This window comes from Protopterus annectens, chromosome 6.part0 (genome assembly GCF_019279795.1).
Source record: "Protopterus annectens isolate FY-2018-M chromosome 6.part0, PAN1.0, whole genome shotgun sequence".
Lineage (NCBI taxonomy): Eukaryota > Metazoa > Chordata > Ceratodontiformes > Protopteridae > Protopterus > Protopterus annectens.
This window is the reverse complement of record NC_056737.1, coordinates 865,012,088-865,033,108: the sequence shown is the minus strand read 5'-3', so window position 1 is coordinate 865,033,108 and position 21,021 is coordinate 865,012,088. Positions and strand designations below refer to the sequence as shown.

General features: G+C 44.4%; 1 protein-coding gene across 1 annotated transcript in view; it reads right to left on the bottom strand.

The window, feature by feature from the left end:
* Nucleotides 1-571: 571 nt before the first annotated feature.
* The window catches only part of LOC122804583 (cyclin dependent kinase 2 interacting protein), a 304,009-nt gene continuing 283,559 nt past the window's right edge, over nt 572-21,021 (bottom strand). The window contains exon 5 of the mRNA XM_044074535.1: nt 572-895. Coding sequence (XP_043930470.1) covers nt 681-895 — 215 coding nt within the window. The 3' untranslated portion in view covers nt 572-680. The remainder of the gene's footprint in view (nt 896-21,021) is intronic.

Sequence of the window (21,021 nt, the reverse complement as noted above, 5' to 3'; positions counted from 1 at the left end):
CTGAGGACTGAAGTCACTAAATAATGACATACATTTGAGTTTCAGGCTTCATATCCTTCAGAAAAATGCAGACTCTATTATTCTCACAACATTCTAAGTTTATAAGAGCAATATTTGAAATATATCCCTGATTTTGGGTCATTGCCCCCCCAACATTATTTTTTTGTAACTTTGTCGAGATTTCTGGATCACTGCCCCCCAACATTATTTTTTTTTTATCTCTGTCCAGATTTCTGGGTCTTGGAGGATGACAGGTATGGAGGGGGGTGATCTGTATTTGGGAAATTGTAAGCAACATTTTGTATGAAAAACAGTAAAAAAAAAAAAAAAAAAAGATTGTTGGAAAGTAAATAACTGTAATACATAAAGATGCAAAAATAAACATTGGTTGTTTCAGAGGAAATGCATACAGGGATCACAGAAAGAATTACCCAACAGAAATGTTTCCATTTACACTCAAAAATGGCAGAACACTAGTGTAGCATTATTAAAACTGGAAAGGACCTATTCATTTGCATATCTTGCAGAAAACAAGATTCACTGCACAACTGTTGAAAAATTATATATAAGCTATAATTCAAACTGACTTTTATTAGAAAAACTAAAAACATTTTAGACTTATTCCAAAACAGTGCAATATAGCTGAAAACGATGATTCCATAGTTATATGAAACAAGTTCTCATTTAGCTGTATATAGAGGTCTGTGTCCTGTCTCCAGTAACATGCTTTCCAGCAGTAATCTTCCACTGTCTTCAATATAAGGCTGGTACAGCCAAGAGGATAAATAAATCATCATGATATTTTGTTCAGTAGCATGAGCAATCTCCCGAACTATAGTTCTCTTCAAATCAAGCTCCTTTTTATACATTTCTGCCAGCTTCATGAAGGTTTCCCCTGTAGAAATAAAACCAATACACTGTCATATTTCACACATATAAGCTATTCTCTGCTACAACTCTTGAAATCAGTTTTGAATTTCATGTTAAAGAAAGACCAGTAGAGAGCTGGCATCTGAAAGCTAAAAATAGTGTGCTTGCCTTCCAAAAGCAAGCCAAATGGGGTAACAAGGACCTCTGCATACAGAAAACATTAACAATGCCATATTACAGAAACATATACAGTTATAGGCAACGTGTCTGAAGTCACTTGTACCTTCTCAGGAGCTGATCATAATGTACATTATTATACGACTGTAAAATACAGAAGTGTTTTACAGTGGATGGTTAGCAAAATGGCATTCTTCCAAATTACCTATAGATAAGTTTATCTGAATCTGAGGGTGCACATCCTTTGATGAGCTGGTGCTTCATTTTGGATTAATGGTACAGCTTTGCAGCCAGTTAATAAATATATTAGGTAGATTACTAGATAATGAATGGATGGATGGATTTAAATGCATAGTGCTGGTTACCAGGACTGAGAAAGGAACCTGTGACTAACTGGCTAGTCAAGATCAGGAAGACTCAAAAATCTGATTAGGCAAATGACTTGGAAACCACCAAGGCATTAAGTTTCATGTACCTGCTACGATAGTCCAAGGAATCAAATGTTAGCAGTGAGCTATTCCTGTAGTCCTAATATAATAAGTAAAGTAAATGACTACAACTCAAGGGAAAATGTCACAGTTGAAGATTCAACAAGTCAGCCCACTGTCCTTCAAGACATTATTATACATCCTTCATATTCAGTTTCAAAAATAATGTTAACAGATGGCATATACCTAATTTTTGCATTAGAACAGGACTCATTATGCTCTAGAAAAATGATTAAACTGACTCAGTGGTAAATACAAATACAAACACAAACAAGATGGTGTATGCTGGCACCATAGGTTAAACTGCTTAACTAATAAAAAGTTGAGTTTTTATGCAATTAAAAGAGTATCCCTACACTCCTGTTTTTACTGGAACAAGATTCAAACATGCCAGAAGCTTGCCTTTGATGGGCATATGCACCATCTTTTCCAATAAAAATGGTGGTAAATATGAAGTAGCAAACTACATCCCACTACAGTTAAAGCTTACAGGAAACAACAAATGCTTTGAAAGTCTTCTAAAACAACATCTGCAAGGCACTTGGCTCTGCTCTTGCTCTACACCCAGATAATTTCTGATCCAGAAGAAAATACAAGCTGCAATTCCTCTGGCAAAAGGATAGGTGCTCTGTACTAAATTCTCATATGGTGATTATTACTTTCCCTTGTATCTACTACTGTAAACATTTATCTGATATTTCTCAACTACCTACTCCTACTTAATCATCGTTCTCCCTCATTGTACCTCTACTTACTAATTTCAACCCAAATGTCAATCTTTTGTTTTCCCTTGTTTTTCTATGTATTTTGGTCTGTTACAATCTTATGCAAATGTACAGGCTATCATTTATTCTCTCTCCTTCATATAAAGTCACAAACTGTATGATGCAGGGTTAGCATCAATCGTCTGTTACAGCTAATTATGTTACTCAAAACGTATATATAACCAAGATGAAAAATGAAAATATATTGTATACTGTCTATGTATGCGAGTATTGGAGATTTTCTCTGCAAGTCTCTGCTGAAAAAGGGTGTCTATCTCAGTCGGACTTTCCTAGTCAACAAAGATAAAAATAAAATAATACATTTTTCTTGATGTTCATCTACAGTTTAAATGCAAGAATTAAATGGTCTTGAGAAGTTTCTGGTACTTTTGGCCAGTTCTTTATAAGACCCTTGCACAGTACTCACCACAAAGCAAGAGGAGTGAAGAAACATATATACTTCAGAGCTCTCAGCAATATATTTTTAAGTTTTAACATGTCTACTTTGCACTGGCTGCCAGTGTGTGACTGGTCTGACTGTCCAGGAGGTGTGGCCTAGGAAGCGAAGTTCTTTTACTTTAGTTAACCTGTTCCTCTTACACAATTTCAAACGTTCAGTTTTATAGTTAAAGGACACTCAAAAAAAATCTTAAATATCAAAACCCACTTACTATTTTAAATACACTAACAGTAATGACAACAGCTAAAACAATCAGTGCATAGCAGTACCATAAAGAAAATTTTATGAGGCATTTTGCTTAAAAATTATTTTAAAGCTATCAGGATCCATGCTACAGGTAAGGTTTGTCGATTCCTTTTTATGTTAAAAAAGTAGCATATTTAGAACTTGGCACTCAGACCTGACAGGGACTGGAGGGTAGCCAACTGCACATCAATTGACCCATATTCCACAGGCAAAGACCCACAGAGGGACTTTGATAGTTCTTTAGTCAAATCCCACTGAAAGAATGTAACATGGTGCCAAGTAATTCAGCTCCCTGAGTGCCAAAGTCACTGAAGCATATACCCCCCTTGCCAAACCTCCCCAATGCCCTGCATCCCCTGTTAGGGGATGGACAGTAGAGTTCTCCACCGTGACCTCTTTACTGGTGGCCTCAGCTACCACCACAGAATGTACAGCAGAGTCCTTGCTGCAGATGGACCTATCTTTAGTAGAAACTAGGATACTGTCAGGTTTTCGGGGGGACAGGTTCAACCACATCTGGTTCCCCCCAGGCTCACCTCAAAAAAGGTCAGCGAGTTCATCAGTAGTAGGAAACCACCCAAGAGGGATACAGGCCAGCCCCAAAATCCATGAGGAATATGGATTTCTTCTGGGAGAGGGCATAGGTAAACCACCCCCTTTCTGTCTGAGTAGCTTAAGGATCTCACCAAAGGAGACATCTTCAAGGCAGGACCTGCGGGACTCCTCTCCTTCATCAAAATCAGTGAGAGACTCCTGGGGAGAGTCAATGTGCCTCCAGTTGGACACGTGCTTTTGGTGACGGTCTCCAGTGGGATGCTCTGAAAAAGTCTCCAAAGTGGATAGGAAGTCCACTACGTGAAATGCCTCAAGACTTTGAGGGTCTGGCTGTCCTGATGTCATGGGGGAGGAGACAGGACCTGAAGAAAGTACAGTTGTGTACACTTACCATAAATGTAGATGTTCGAGTGTATTCACTGTTGCAGTCATCACCTGTGGGGTTATCCATGCTGTGATAGCCCTCGGCCGGCCCAAATACCAGAGTCAATGTTTTTCTGCATCGGCTGCCGTCGTCTGTAGTCTGACATCAGGTTGTCAGTGCTATAAAGCAAGGCAGCCGACGCCATTACATCAGTTTTTCTTGCCTTAACCCTTCAGAAGCCAAGGAAATATGGTAAAGTGTTCCTGGTGGCTAAAAGCCACCATGAGAAGCTTATGTCTCACTAAGGAAAGAGGATATAAGGGGGAATGAGGGAGGGAAACTAGGACTGTAACAGTGAATATACTCGAACATCTACATTTATGGTAAGTGGACACAACTGTACTATGTTCTTTGTGTTTCACTGTTGCAGTCATCACCTGTGGGAGGATTCCCAAAGCTGAGGAGAAGGGTGGAAGGATTAGTTAGAGACCTAGGCATGGGTCAGCATGCCCTGCAGAGGCAAACCCTGCCCAAGCCTTAGAGAAAAGAGGTAGGTGGTAATGCTTTGTAAAGGTATGGACAGGTGGCAGCTTCTTAAGATGTCCCTGGTGGGAACTCCTAGGAGGAATGCTGTGGAAGTGGAAGCTGCTCTAGTGGAACGGGTATGAATAGACTTAGGGGGAGGTTTCCCGTGTAGTCTGTAGCAAAAATGGACAGAGTAATATCTATTTGGAAATGGTCTGCTTGGAAATGGGCTCCCCCTCTGCCTTTAGGGCAAAGCTGACAAGAAGCTGGTCTATTTTTCTGAAGGGTTTAGTACAGTTCAGGTAGTATCTCAGCTGTCTGTGCACGTTTAGTGAGTGCAGAATTCCTTCCCCCTTGTTTTGAGGATTAGGAAAGAAGGTGGGTAGACATATGGCTTAGTTGTATGTCATATCAGATACCACCTTGGGCATAAAGGAGGGGTTAAAGTCCTCAGGAAGACCCTGTCTGCATGGAAAATGATGAAGTGCTCAACGGCCATGAATGCCTTAAGTTTTGAAACCCTTCTGGCTCAGGTGATAGCTAGTAGGAAAGCAGTCTCTCAATTCTGCTGAAGCAGCAGGTTCGAATGGTGGTAAGGTTAGTTCTTCTAAAACATAATTCAGGTCCCAGGCTGGCGTGAGTGGCCTTCTGGGAGGTCTGATATTAGAAGCCCCTCTAAGGAATTGTTTAATCAAAGGATGTGAGAAGAGGGGCTGGTGGACTGGCTCCAGGAGCAGAATCTTTTCCATGTCCCTGCGTAAGATTTTTTGGCGCTGGGCCTTCTGGCCTCTGTGATAATGTCTAGGACCTGTTTGCTTAACAGGGGCCCCTTGTTTGCTTTTAAAGTATTAGTTATGCTGACAGTTTGAGAGTCTGCAAGTCGGGGTGCAGCATTCCCCTCCCCACCTGGGTCAAGAAGTCTGAGAACAGGGGAAGCTCCCTGGGAGGCTGTAATGTCAGGCTGCGCAGTAAGGGGTACCAATGCTGTCTGGACCATTCTGGAGCAATGAGGATGGCCTTTGGTCTCTCCTCCTTTATCTTGATCAGTACCTTGGGAAAAAGAGGGAGTTCCAGGGGAAGGTGAAGGCATCCACCTTCTACGCTAGGTTGTGATACTCCCTGGTACAGAATTTTTTCATCTGGTGGTTGAGATGCGAAGCAAAGAGATCCACCTCTGGACTTCCCCACTCCTGAATGACTTGCAAAAAGATTTTTCTGTGGAGCTGCCATTGGTAGGGGTTCACTAAATTTCTGCTTAGGTGGTCTGCCAGGGTGTTGTTGATCCTGGCAGGTATTGGGCAATTAGGTGTAATCCCATGGAGGAGGTTGTCAGCCAGAGGTTCATGGATAGCCTGCACAGAGGGTAAGATTGGGTCCTTCCCTGTTTGTTGATATACTACACTACTGTGGTGTTGTATGTTTTGATAAGGAGAACCCCCGGCCTGAGATGGAGTTTGAAGGATGGCAGAGCCTTTTGTACTGCAATCATTTCCTTCTGACTGATGTGTAAGGGAAGGCGCTGGGCATCCCAAAGACCGTGGGTGCATCTGCCTGCTAGGTGAGTGCTCCAATCAATGTCTGAGATGTCAGTGGTGATGGTCTGCCCAGTAGGGCAGAGGATGAAGGGAAGACCCTTGTTCTTGGCACAGGCCCCTGCCCACCAGAGAAACTCGGCCCTTATACAGGGGATCAGAGGGAGAGAGGTCTCTAGAGGCTGAGAGTGCTGACACCAAAGGTTCTTTAGATACCACTGAAGTTTCCTCATGTGAAGTCTGGCCAGAGGAATTAGAAGGATGTAAGATGCCATGTATCCTAAGGCTTGCAGGAACTTCCTCACAGTGAGATGACTTCTTGAAGCCAGCTGGGTAAAGTAGAGAGGCAGAAAGCTCTGCTTTTCTGGGAATAGGAAGGCCATTCGGGATGCTGTGTCCAGCAGTGCTCCCAAGAAAATGATCTTCCTGGAGGGTGTTTGCTTTGATTTCTTCTTGTTGATGGTGAACCCTAAGGAAGTTAGGAGGGTTTTGACAAAGAGAAGAACCTGCAGCAGCTTTTCTTTGCGCACTGCCTGAATGAGGCAGTCGTCCAGATAAGGGTAAATCTGTATACTTCTCTGCCTGCAAAATGATATGGCCAGTGCTAAGCATTTGGCTAATACTCTGGGTGCAGCAGATAAGCCAAAGTGTAATGCAGAGAACTGAAAGTGTTGTGAACCTGCTCCGAAGTGTAGTAATTTCCTGCAGGATTCCCTTATGGGGATGTGGAGGTAGGCATCTTTTAGGTCTAGGGTCACTAGCCAGGCATTTTTTTGCCAGCATAGGCAGCAGCTGCTGCAAAGTTAGCATTTTGAATTTGGGTCCACCTGGGAGGTGTTCAGACTGGATAGATCCTGGATGGGGTGCCAAGTGCCCTCTTTTCTGGGAACAAGGAATAGTCTGGAATAAAAACCCTTTGACTGTTTGATCTGAGGGGAGAGGTTCAACTGCCTCCTGGGATATGAGAGTTTGGACCTGTTTCAATGCCTCTGCCCAATGACTTGGAGGTTAAGTCTGGGTACCCTCTTGGAATTGGGTATTTGCTGAAAGAGAATTTGTAGCTCTGAAAAATTATCTTTAAGACCCATTGGTCCTTTGTTACAGAAAGCCTTCCGCCTAGCTTTAGGTGAGTGAAAGGAGGGGAGAGGGAGTCATTGAGAGTTTTTGCCATAGAAGGGTGGCTTAGAACTCCTTGCCTTTGGGGCGGAAGTGGTCCACTGTTTGGTTCTCTGCTGCCCCTGGGATAGGGGCCTGGGTGGTCTGTCCCTGTGGGGCTTACCTTGGCCCTGTCTGCTAGGTGCAGGGAACGATCAGTGCTTAGAGGGAAAGTTCTTGCTGAACCTGAGAGGTTGAACCAGAAAGAAATCTTTTACTGTTTGCAAAGAGTTTGCTTTGCCTTCCATCTTTTTAAGCACCTCTTCTGTTTTTACTCCAAACAAGTGGTCCTTATCCAGGGGTGCATCAGTTTAGACTTGACATGATCAGGGAGAGTTTGTTCCTTCAACCATGCATGTCTCCTAATGACAGATCCTAACACTGCTGTCCTGCTTCAGGCTTCTAGGCCATCATATCCATAGTGTAATGAGTGTCTGGCCACTTGACAAGTAGAGTGCAGTAAGTCTGCGATCTCTTTCGAATTGGCACAGTCAGGAAAGGTTGAAATATTTTGTTTTAATAGTTCCAAAGTGTGTTGTTGATATTTTAACATATGTAAATGACAGTTGAGTACTCTGATAGCCAAGGCTGCAGAAGTGTATACTTTTTTACCCCATCTGTCCAGAGCTCTGGAATCCTTGTCAGAAGGAATAGGATTCTTGGCAGAACTAATCTTAGGTCCTTTAGGTCCCTGTGTAATGACCTCTGGGTCTGCAGCAGGATTTCTGTACAGGTATTTGTGAGAATCCCACAATGTGTAATTCCCGTCAGGTATACTGGGAGCAGGTGGGAGGGCATCGGGGCTAAGCTGGATTCATGGAAAACATCATCCACCACTTCTAAAATAGGTGGGATGACCAGGGGTCTTGTGCTGGAGCAGGTCCAGAAACTCTCTTTTCTTAGACTGGGGGAAATCTTGAGATTCCCATTGGAAATGTTCCCTGAGGGTGTCAAGGGTTTCCCCAAAGGAAAGGTCTTCTGGTGGGGAGGGAGAAGTAATGGATTCCTCTGCGTCTGAATCCTCATAAGCAGTCAAAGGCTGTTGTTCCTCTTCAAAATCTGAATAATCAGATTCCTGTTCTGTCATAATTTCTGGAGAAGGGTGTCTTTTCCTTTTAGAAGTTGTGGCCTGACTACCCCTGATAAGGGAGATGAGATCCTCCACCATTTTAAGCATTTGTGCTTGCGGTGGTGGAGCAGGAGGAAGATGGTGGCTAGAGGCAAATTTTCTAGGAGTGGCCTGGCTTCTAGGCCATGAGTATCCATCAGTCTGAGAGAAACAATAGTCGGATGAGAAGTCGTTTTTTGTCTAGATTCGGTAGTGCGAGAGGGCTCCTCAGAAGCCGGTGCCTGCATTGCGGCTCCGGACCCAACAGAGTCAGAGACAGCCAAAGGCTCGGAAGACGAAGATTTCTGTGACATACCGGGTCTCAGTAGAGGCCTGTGTAGATATCGAATCGGGCATCAGGGGCTGCGAAAGCGCCTCACTGAATTTGGGAGAACTGATGACCTGCTTAGCAGTAGAGTTGTTGGAAGGCTTAGCCTTGTGTGCTCTGTCTCTATCTTTATCTCTGCGTTTTTTCAGAATGCTCATGGATTGCTGGCTGACAGATGCCATTTCAGAATGCAAAGACGGAAGATGAAAATACCGGTCTACAATAACAGCTCTACGGCAAATGGTTCTCGCATTAAAGAGGGCACAGAACCGGCAACGGGGGACGTTGTGGTCTGGGCCTAAACAAGTGATGCAGTATGAATGGAAGTCTCGGTGTGGTATTTGCTTTCCACAGGCGAGATAATTGTTAACTTTTTCAGACATTGGTTAGTGCAAGAAAAAAGAATCCCCAACGGGGTACTTAGCTTTAGACGTTTTCAGCTGTAATTCAAACTCTGGTAGCTTCTGCTATGGGCTCCACGGCAAGAAAGACTGGTGTAATGGTGTCGGCTGCCTTGCTTTATAGTACTGACGACCTGACGTCAGACTACAGGCGACAGCTGCCGATGCAGAAAAACACTGACTCTGGTATACAGCAGGGATAACTCCACAGGTGATGACTGCAACAGTGAAACACGAAGAACATCTCAGTGGGGGCAAGGAGGAGATTTAAGCAAGGAAGGGAAGCCTGATCCCTGAATTGAAAGAGCACTCTCTTGAAGGCTTTGAATGCTGACATCAAGACAGGTCCTGATGCCACTCCCGTAGGATCCACGGAACCTGACAAGGCAGGCTGAGAGAAGCCATCCAGCTAGGCTCCAAAGCAGACACTGGAGCCGAACTGTTGAGAGGAAGGGCTGGTTCTAAAAGTTTTGGAGTCAACCACAACCTCATGAAGCCGACTCCAATACCCCCCCTCCCCCCAGCTCAGAGACCCACTGAGATCTGAAACACATGGAGTCAAGCGTGTTAGAGAAATAGTTGGCATTGATGAAGTCCAGTACTTTGGATCCAACATAGGCACTCCCCAGGAGCCACTCGGATCCAGATGCCCCAAATCCAAAGGTCAGATTGTGGAAAGAGTTATACTCATAGGGGAAGAAAGGGTAAGTTCTAACCTTCTCACAGAGGTCTGTGCTGGGAGAACACCCAGGTGGATCTGGGTCTTAAGTACTTCCTCATTATCCTGTCAATGTCTGCCTCAGAGAGGCTCCTGGAAAACCACAATGACCTCAAAAATGAAAGCATGGAAGAGGGTTTTGACACCCTGTGGAAAGACCTTTCCTGAAGAAAAGGTGATCTGAGCCTGGGGTTAACCAACTCAGGAGAGAATCTGAGGCCTGGAAATGGAGGGATACCTAAGCTTGACAGGCTTTAGAGCTGAGGCTGGATCCAAACACTTGGGTATTTTCGGTGCCAGACCAGATGGACCTAATCAGTCTGGGGAACATTTGCTACAGCGATTCTTTTCATTTTTTGCTACACTTTTTCTCATTCCTTATCCTTTTCTCTGTCCATTTCCTTATTCTTCTTCCTTTACCCTTTTAAGATGTCTTCCTCAACAAAGACGAAGATGATGATGACTGAGAAAATGGAACTTCTCCTGCTGTGGCAGGGAGGAGCCTCCTAACCACAAGTTTATTGTGCCTCTCAGTGCCCTGAACAGTCTTCATGTAAACGTGAGGCTCTGAATAACAGACACTTTGTAAGGGCATCCTGATTTGGGATTTTTTTGCCCACAAGCAATACATTTTTTAAATCCAGAGGGTTTATAAGTCATCCTGTCAGCAACTGGAAAGAACCTCAAGTAGAACATACGACAGCAAAGAGCAGCAATAATAACTATTATAGTAGTTAAAAATATTGAAAACCTCAAAAAACAAAACCAAGCAACTATAAAGAGAAAGAAGGGAATGGAAGTTGAACTATAAGTAAAAAGAACCCAAAATGTCACCTATCTGACCACCAAAAAAGCCTTCCTAATTTCTGAGCGAAGAGATGTGCATCCAAAGCAATCAAGCAGCAAATGGAGTTTGAGGTAATTCTATGTAAGGAGGGAATTATGAGTAAGGTGAGGAGCCCGAGACTGGACAAAGTCAGATCCAAAGAACCCATATGTTGAGGGCAGATGGAAGAGAAAATGTTGGATGATGAATGTTCCAGAGCAAAAGCTGTAACAATGGAACATGCTCATGTCTAGTGAAGTATGGCTTCTGGATTAAAATATGAAAAATATTTGTATCACTGCACTATCCTGACAACATTTTGTTTTACAAAGGTAACTTATCTACTTTTACATGAAGCTTTGAAAAAGGAGATTTGTAAATATCTTTGTTCACACTTTTCTGATTTGTGCATACTTTATTAACATTGCCCACAAAATAACCAGCTTCTGTGTTTTCTGGATCTTAAGTTACCACGTTCAACAGAGTGAGAAATCTTAATCTTCTCAACCCCTGCCAGCCAGACCCAAGCAATGTCCAAGGCAATAATAAAAACCTTCTTCAAACTAAAATATAAGGGACGGGACTGTGTGCCAAAATCAATGAACACTGCAAAAAACTGAGTGTACCTACCATCTACTGAAAAAAAAAAAAAAAAAACAAACAAACATGTTTTTACAGGGGACATCCCTAGTGTCCCCCCACCCCCCGCCCCAACTTAACATAAGCTAACTCTGAGATTGTACACTAGTGAGGACAAGGAAGAACTTCCTTAACCCCACCATCAGCTGATCTCACACTAAGACAGTGAACTTGCATTTACTACCTGTTAAACCTGCACACAAATACAAATTTCAACACAATCTCTCATACACACCAATTTCATCAGAACACACAATCTTCACCTGCATCTCTTTGATATTCACACACTTCACTTCCCTCAATGATCACTCACTCAGACACATTTCAACCAAGTTTTGTCACCTTCTTAGCTTAAACAATACTATAACAATGAAGAACTGACAAAATGGGAATCGATATACAAATTTGACATTTCCCAAGTTGATGAAACAACCACATGCCAAAAGAAACGGAATCCACCCATGGATATATACATGCCCATCTTACAGGGAACTCCAACAACTGCAGCTGGAGGAAAAAGCCAGTTATTTATATGGGGATGGAGGGAGGACAGTCTGACCCATGAAAGAGGTTCCACAAGCAGACCAACTGATAAAATAAGAACATAATTATATATAATTTTCAGAACCTGATAAGATGGGTTGAATCTAATGTGGTAACCCCCAGGGTGGAAAAACAAAAGACTCCAAAAGAAAAGAAACAAGATAACTTAGTCATGGAATACTGATTTCCAAAAGGTATCCTGGCTACTTGAGTCATAGTCAATACAATTCTCCAATGGGTGGTTAGCTGCCTGATGCTAAAAGACAAATACTGTTCATTACCTGATAGCAAAAGAAAATGCAGATGGCAGTCTACATGGAAAGTGTCTACTTGGCAACCATGACCCCTTCTTTCCCTGATCCAAAGGAGATGACTGATTGTTCTATCTTCGTACAGTCATACACCCAGTTAAGGTGAAATCCGAGCTGCCAGTGTTAATGCAGGCTGTGGAAGGTCATATATTCTCTGGTTTATGCTGCTGCAAAGAAAACCAGAAGATATAAAGACTGGTTTCCAGGACAATTTTGAAACCACCTATGGAAGAAAAATAGAAGTTATGTCCTTACCATAACGTTCCATGTGGAGTGTTCATCTCGCCTTTGTTCTTACACATGGGTTCGGAGCCGATCCTCGGCTCCGTGTCGGCCGCTTGCAAGCTCTGCATCGAGAAGAAGCTCGAGACAACCTAATACCCACAATCCCCCTCTGCCTTTACCTCAGATCTAGTTTGCAAGCAAACCAGCAGTATATATATATATATATATATATATATATATATATATATATATATATATACACACATGTACATCATACATATACAACCACTGCAAATGCAGAAGGAGAATACTCCAGACCAGGCACCAAATTGAACGTTCTTCCTGAGGGTGGGAGGGTGGGAATGTAAGAACAAAGGCGAGATGAACACTCCACATGGAACGTTATGGTAAGGATATAACTTCTATATGTGAGAGTGTTCAATCTCGCCGTTTGTTCTTACACATGGGTAGCGTCCCTAGCTCCATGTTCCTGAGGAACTCACGGGAGAACGTTCTTGAGCACAGTGGAACCAAAGGTTGCCCTATCCCTAGAAACCCTGTCCACTTTGTAATGAGATGAATGTATGTGGTTTAGCCCAAGTAGCAGCTGCACAAATCGTGTCTAATGGTAGGCGAGCTGCATGAGCCAGGGATGTAGACACTGATCTTGTAGAATGTCCTTTAGGTTTGACAGATAAGGTTTGATTTGAAGAATCGTAAACGTATATAATACAATCAGTTAGCCATTTGGAAAGAGTTCGTTTAGTAACCGCTACACCTTTCCTGCTGTCAGCAAAGGCTATAAAAAGTTGATCAGATTTCCTGTGATCCTTTGTTCTATCCAAATAAAATCTGAGTTGTCTATGGACATCCAATTTGTGTAACATATACTCTAACTTATTAGAGTGATTCTTGAAAAAGGTGGGTAATTCAATGGACTGATTAATGTTATTGGTAGAGCAAACTTTGGGGAGAAAGGATGGATTAGTGCGAAGAGATACTCTGTCAGAGTGAAAGATCAAATAAGGGTGTTTAATAGAAAGAGCCTGAAGCTCAGACACTCGCCTAGCGGATGTAATGGCTACCAAGAAGAGAGTCTTCCACGATAAATACTTCAATGGGCAAACGGAGGCTGGTTCAAAAGGGGGCAACATCAATTTAGATAGTAAAAGGTTCAGATTCCAAGGTGATGTAGGAGTTCTAACTGGTGGTCTAATATGGAAAGATCCTTTAGAAAAGGCCTTACAAAGTCTGTGAGCCATAATAGGTGCCCCACATTCTTCCACATGAAAGTTGGAAATGGCAGCCAATTGCACTCTTAAAGTGGCGGGAGAAGCTCCTTGATGGAACAATTCTGTTAAAAACTCCAAGATCTTGTTTAACGGAGCTATGACAGGGTCCAAATGATGTGAATTTGCCCAGAAGACAAAACGCTTCCATTTACTAGTGTAGGTCTTTGTAGTGGAAGCTTTATGAGAAGCCACTAGTATATTCTGAACTGCCGGTGTAAGAGAATCAGACCTGGCTAAAGGGAAGCGGAGCAGCCAAGCTGCTAGATGGAGTGATTCGAGAGAGGGGTGAGGAACTCCTGACGAGTGAGTCAGTAGATCTGGCTCTGGGTCCAGAATCCAAGGTCCCGAATGCGGTGTTGCAAAAGAAAGGGGAACCAAATTTGACGAGGCCAGAATGGGGCAATGAGGATTATCGTCCTTTGAAGGTTGTTGGCTTTCTGCAGAAACTTTGCAATCAGGGGAAAGGGAGGAAAAGCGTACAGGAGACCCGGGGGCCAATCGTGCACCAGCGTCCCTGAGGACATCCCCTAGAGGGAGTAATAGGGCAAAGTAGCTCCTGCATTTGGCGTTCATTGGAGATGCAAAAAGATCGCAGGAAGGCTGGCCCCACTTGCGAAAAATCGTCTTCGCAACTGACTGTTTGAGGGACCACTCGTGAGGCAACAGGATTGCTCTGCTCAGCCTGTCGGCTATGACGTTGGATGACCCCGGGATGTGCGTTGCGATCAGAAAGCGACCCATGGACTCTGCCCATTGCCAAATTCTCATGGCCTCTCTGCATAGCTGATAAGACCTGGTTCCCCCTTGCTTGTTTATGTACCAGACTACAGACATGTTGTCTGTCTGAACTGCAATAGTCCCTAGAAGAAGAAGGGGAGCAAAGTGTTGCAACGCTAGAAACACTGCCCGCAACTCTAGAACATTGATGTGCAGATTGTACTCTAAATTGGTCCATTCGCCTTGGACTGTCTGTCCCTGAAAGATGCCCCCCCACCCTATCAGGGAAGCGTCCGTGGTTACCGTAGCTGTCGGCGTGGGTAGCACAAATGGTCTTCCGCTGGAAAGGTTGCAAGTCTGAAGCCACCAGGCCAGATGTGATTTGCATGTGTTTGTAATCAGAATTTCGTGTGTCAGAGGTAGCTGTTGGAACAACCATTGTGCAAACAGTAGCCATTGTAGAACTCTCATGTGCAGTCTTCCCAATGGTATTGCAATGAGAGAAGCTGCCATGAGACCCAAGACCTTCAGAACCAGTTTTGCTGGGGATTTTCTGGATGACAGAAGGAGAGAAATGTGGCTTTGTAGTGAGGCTATCCTTTCTGGAGGGAGCCTTAAAATTAAATGATGCGTATCTAATTCCGCTCCTATGAATAAGATATGCTGTGATGGCTGTAGTAAAGATTTTTCGAAATTTACGGAAATTCCGAGGTGAACACAAAGTTGTAGAGTGTATTCCCTGGCCTGTATCAGTTGACGCCGGGTGGTGGCAGAAAGGAGCCAGTCGTCCAGATACGGAAACACCTGGAATCCTAGGCGTCTCAGATGAGACGCTACCACTGCCATGCATTTGGTGAAAACCCTGGGGGCTGAGGTCAGAACAAAGGGCAGGGCTCGAAACTGATAGTGACTGGCTCCCAGCCGGAAGCGCAAATGATCTCTGGATGCCCTGGCCATTTTGATGTGGTAGTATGCGTCCTTCAGATCTATTGAGCACATCCAGTCGTCCTTCTGTAAGAATGGAAGGATCGATTGAAGCGTGACCATTCGGAACTTTTCTTTCTTGACAAAGGTGTTGAGGTAGCTTAGGTCCAGAATCGGCCTCCAGTCCCCTGTCTTCTTTGGAACTAAAAAGAACCTTGAGTAAGTTCTGAATCCTATTTGGTCCGCTGGGACTGGTTGGATGACTCTTTTTTCTAGCAGCTTTGAAATATCTATAGCTGCTGGGTCTTGCAGATGGGGCGGCACATCTGGGAGTCTTCTCTTTGGAATGGGAGTGGATAGAAAGGGTATTCTGTAACCTCTGGTAACCACGCTTTTTACCCAGTTGTCTGTAGTAAGATTCTGCCAGGCCTGAGGGTATAAAGCTAAGCGACCCCTGACTGCCTCCAGAGCAGGACAGTCGGGCCTCCTCTCAGGAGTGCTGGAAAGGTTTTCCAGGGGGTTATCCCTGTCACCTTGGTTTTGCGGACCCCCTCTGCCGGGCGGCATCTTCCACCTCTGCCCCTCCTCTGCCTCTAGAGGGGGCATCACCCTGCGTGCCTGGGAAAGATCCTTGGGGTTTTCGAAACCACATTTTTCCACCGCGTTGCCCTTTGGGGTACGGTCTGGATGGGGTGGAAAAACGGACTCCGACAGCAGACAGAGTCTTTCCCTCCTGTTCACACCGGGTAAGGGTCTCCTTTACTTTGGGGCCAAAGAGAGTGGCACCATCAAATGGGGCGTTAGTAAAGGAAGACTTGAAGGCTTCCGCAAATGAACATAAGCGCATCCAGGATTGTCTACGAAGAGCAATCGCTGAAGCTGCTGCCCTACTCGATCCTTCGGCTGCGTATGAGATCAGCCTCATGGATGAGTTAACAATGGATGTAAGGGTATTGAGATGTGCTGTAACTTTCTCTGAAACAGCAGCATCTGTAGTACCCTGGAGGGTATCTCCCAACTCTTTGATTAGATCCCTCTGTAGACGTGTAAAGTGGGTCAAATAGTTCAGGGATCGCATAGAAAAAGCCGCTGAACTAAAAATGCGCTTCCCGTACCTGTCCATAGTCCTAGAATCTTTGTTAGGCGGATGGACAGATGAGGAAGATTCCGACATCTCCTTTTTCGTGGCCGCTGCCACCACCATAGCGTCCACTGGAACTCCCTTTGTGAGGTAAGCCTTGTTTTGGGGTGCAGTAATGTACTTATTAGGCTTTCTAGGGACTGGTTCCACCGTGTCAGGTGTCTCCCACGCCCTTCGAGCAATCAGCTCCATTAACTCATCGAAGGGCGGAGTGACCCAGGAGGAGGAAGGGCGAGCACCGAATGCCTTCAGCAAGACTGACTCATCCTCAGAAGGGGGAAGGGACTGCCAATCACCTCTCTGTTTTAGGATCTCCAAGATGTCAGCAAAAGAGACATCCTCTGAAGGTGACTTTGGGGACCCTTCTGACTCATCCAAGTCAGTGTCCGATGTCAATGATTCTTGTGGAGAATCTAAGTGTCTCCTCTTACACAATCTTTTCCTAGGGACTTCTTCGGGAGCATCCGAAGAAGCCTCCGAGGAAGAAGGGGCACCCTCCAGGGGTGGCTGAGACACCGGTGCTCGACGCTTGGATGTGACCGTTGGTGCAGAGGAGGATAACGGTCCTTTATGGGGAGGAGAGGCTGCTTCTACTGATGTGGTTGTCTGGGTAGACAACACCTTCCTCATGAGATTGAAGGCCCCCGGGTCCCGAGTCGAGGTATCTCCGGTTCAAGAAATGGGAAGAATCCCCGAAACAGGCACCGAAGGCATCGACCCCAAGGACGGAGCCGAGTCGATCTGAGCCGAGGCCCCGAGAGGGAGAGTCGGAACCGAAACATCGGTTCGACTCTCGGTCCCGGAACCAAATATGGATCTTCGGCTCCGAGACTCCGGTACCGGATCCGACGGAGTCGAGGTGAACAGAGCCGACCGAGAAAAGGACGGTTCTGGCACCGAGGGCTCCACAATCAGTAGATCAGCCTCTTCCGGCTCCAAAGACTGGACAGGTCTCGGAGGAGGAACAGATGGAGATAATGGAAGGCCTTCAAGTTTCGACACCAATTGGGTGGAAACCGAGATAAGTTTGGATAAGGCCGTATTCTCCAGTAATTTCTGCACCACGCGGTCAACATCGGTGTCGGAGAGGGGCCTGGAAGAACGGGTCGAAGGAATCGAAGACTGAGCCGACCTCAACAGTGTCGGGGGAGGGAGCTCCTTCACCGGTTCCAAGACTCGAGGCTCGGACACTGACAACAGTTGAACACTCGGCCCCGAGGTCTGTGGAACCGGTGATCGAACCTTAACCGAAGAGCTCGGAGCCGATGACTTGGGCTCCGACATCTTCGATTCCTTCGAGGATTTGGATGCCTGGTCTGAAGCATCCAGAGCCTCTTGAAAGGAAGGTTTCAATAAACCTCTATCCATGAGTTTCCTGCGCCTATCTGTCATGACCCTCCCACTGAAAGAATGACAAATAGAGCAGTCTTCTTGCAGATGGAGAGGGCCAAGACAGTAGACGCAGGAAGTATGATTGTCAGTAACTGACATTTTTTGCCCACATTGGCAACGCTTAAATCCAGATTTAGTCTTCTCAGACATCTTAAACCTATGTGGAAAAAAGGGTGAGAAGTCAAGTCCAGGCAGTAAGTCAAATCCGGTGAAATTGTCAAATCCAGTTAAAGAAAAAAAAATGTCTATCCAGTTGTCAATTCAGAAGGGGTGGTAGGCCCCGAGGGAAACTCTAATAAGTTTAAAATTAAACTTAAACGGAACCGAGAATTCCTCAACCGTACCACACACACACACTTAGTCACTAAACAAAGTTTACAGAAGAAATTTAGTTGAAATAACAAGAAAAAAATCTTAATCTTAGCTTTAGTTGTTCGAGCTCGACCCAGTGATGCGAACGCTGCAGCGGCAAACTAGATCTGGGGTAAAGGCAGAGGGGGATTGTGGGTATTAGGTTGTCTCAAGCTTCTTCTCGATGCAGAGCTTGCAAGCGGCCGACACGGAGCCGAGGATTGGCACCGAAACCATGTGTAAGAACAAACGGCAAGATTGAACACTCTCACATTGTAGGTTAATCCTGAGGGGCATCCTATCCTTGTGAAAAGCCATGATTCCCAGTACAAAAGATCCTGAAACTCAGAGCCTTAAAGCTGAGGAGATGGTCACTAGGAAGAGTCTTCTAAATATGATCTCCAATACTACTGAGTTAGCAGGTTCACACTGTGGACCTGCAAGTCTATCAGCCACAAAGTTCAGGCCCCTAACATGGGGAAGAGTTCTTTAAAGGAGGGCAAAGCTGAAGCACTCTTTTGAAGAGTTACCTAAGCAGCTAGTGCTGGGCCACAGTACTGCTCTCTACAAAACATGTAAATACATCTAGTATATGATCTATGACCAGGTCACACAGGTGTTGGAGATGCACCAGGATCACCTGCAAGCTGACTAAATGAATTAGTACTGAAGTACTGCACCAGCTGTACTGAGAACCATTTCAATGTGGAGGTACAGGCCTACCTAGTGGAGGACTGCTGCATACTTCAAGCACCTCTTAAACTCATGCAGGCAAACCCAGAAAGATAAGGGGTCGATGAGGTGGAACCAGATATCACCTCAATTGTGAGGAGGCATCTTTGGCTTGGATTGGGTGCTTCCTCTGTGACCAGAAATTTTACTACCTGAGACCATGCTATTTTCTGCCAAGCCAAAAGGATAAATTATCTGGCCACTATTAAGATGAGGACTCAATCTCCCTCAGAACTTGAAGAAGGTGGGGCATGGTATGGTGGAAGATTTAAGACGAGCTGGTGAGGATCAATAGGCCTGTACAGCAAGGCAAAATACTCTCAAGCAAATCTTTTACAGAAAAAAAACTGGGAGACACCTCAGATGTCCAACAGACCAGTACCTAATCCCTTGGCATATGGATACTGGGTATCCTTTTCAAATATACATTCAGCTTAGCTAGAGGCATTTTGCAAATGAATGCCTGCTCTCCAGATGCTCTATCACAAAATCTGAATAATGTCTATCTAGGAAGTGGCAGAAAATAGGAAAATCTCTGCATTCAAAATGGGAATCAGACCAACATCATGTTCTGCACTTGACAGCTGAATACTCATATATGTGGCTAGAGTTTTCTGTTTTGAAATACTGAAGCTTCCAGCATATTAAGCATTGCTTTAACTACAATTACTGCTACTGAAGTGGTCTGTCTCTTTACTAATAACCATCTTAGTGCCTCCTGTTGAAGAAGTGAGGTGATAAGGAGGAACAAAGTGTTGTTCACCCAGAGTTGTGGGGCATGAACCTCTACTTAAGCAAATGTATGAGGAGTGGTATTAACTGGTACAGTAGGCCTCGCTGTCTCTGTCAATCATAACTGCCCTTGTGCAGACCCAGATGAAGTTTCAATTTCTTAACCATTTTGGAAGGAAGTGTCCTTTTCTCTTTAGAAGAGTTTTCTTTAATTAAGGAGACAAAGACCTGCAAAAGAACAGAACTCGGATGACCAAGTCCTGAAGTACCAACTTTTAAAATGTGGCCCAAGTCATAGTTGAGACAATTTTGCCTGGTAAAAGTGCAACACAGGAGAACCAAGTGTCTGTGCCATAAATGTCCAGAGCTCACACATTCTTAAAGCAAGTACTGCAAGCAGCCACTGTCTAGTGAAGTGGACTAAGATCACAGTATTTTCTAATGGATGACCAGCCAACTGATAAAGATGATGCAGCCGGTAATTCACTCACTATCTGGTTAGCATCTGCCTCCCCAGAACAAAAAACACAAATGACTGTCCCAACTTCCTAAACTCATTTACTCTCCTGAGGTAACACCTGATCTACCAATGCATCTCCTGGATGTGAAGGATTCCTCTCTCTCCTTGTTCTGAAAATGAACAGCAGATGCACTGGTTCAGGGAACCTTCCAAGTCCACTTTCAGGATAAGGTGAGTGTTTGTACCAAGAAATACCCTATCTTTATGAAAGACCTGGATTCAGGGCTGCAGGGTGTGGGATACTCCATCACAAACATGTCATCTATAGGAAAGGAGAAAATGGCCCCATGTTGAACCTGCAGTGCTACAAATACAGAGATAAATGGAAATAAGGCTGGAATACCTAGTTGTCAATCTGTAGCAGTTTATAATGGAAATGACCACTACAACGACTGCCCATAACAACAAGGGAGCACCTGTAGCAACCAGTCAGGAGACACAGCAAATGCCAATGCTGATGACGATAAGGCAGCATTGTTTGCAACTTCCACTCATTGATGACATATGTGCCTGTGGATCTACTTCAAAACGTCACATTACCAGAATGTCAAATTGCACGTCATCGAGACAAGTAAATTAAAAGATCACAACAGTGAAACTTCACATGATCAAGTTTTACTTTACCGAATAGTCGCGTAAACAGTAACTCTTTACATAGGCTTCTATCCCTTTAAATATTTTTACAATTTATGTAACCAACACACTTGATCATGTGAAGTTTCAGTGTTGTGGTCTTTTGATTTACTGGTCTCGATGATGTGCAATTTGACATTCTTGTAATGAGATGTTTTCAAGTAGATCTGTTTCTGCATAAGATAATGTACAGTTTCTCTGGGATATTTTGACATCCAAGTAACTTACACTAACCATAGCTGCCTGTATGTGATAGTCTTCTTTGCTCAGCTATAGGCAGGTCAGTGAACATGCTGCACCCAAGTAGATTCGTAACTGACCGTTTGCCTGCAGATTTGCATCCCTTGATTCA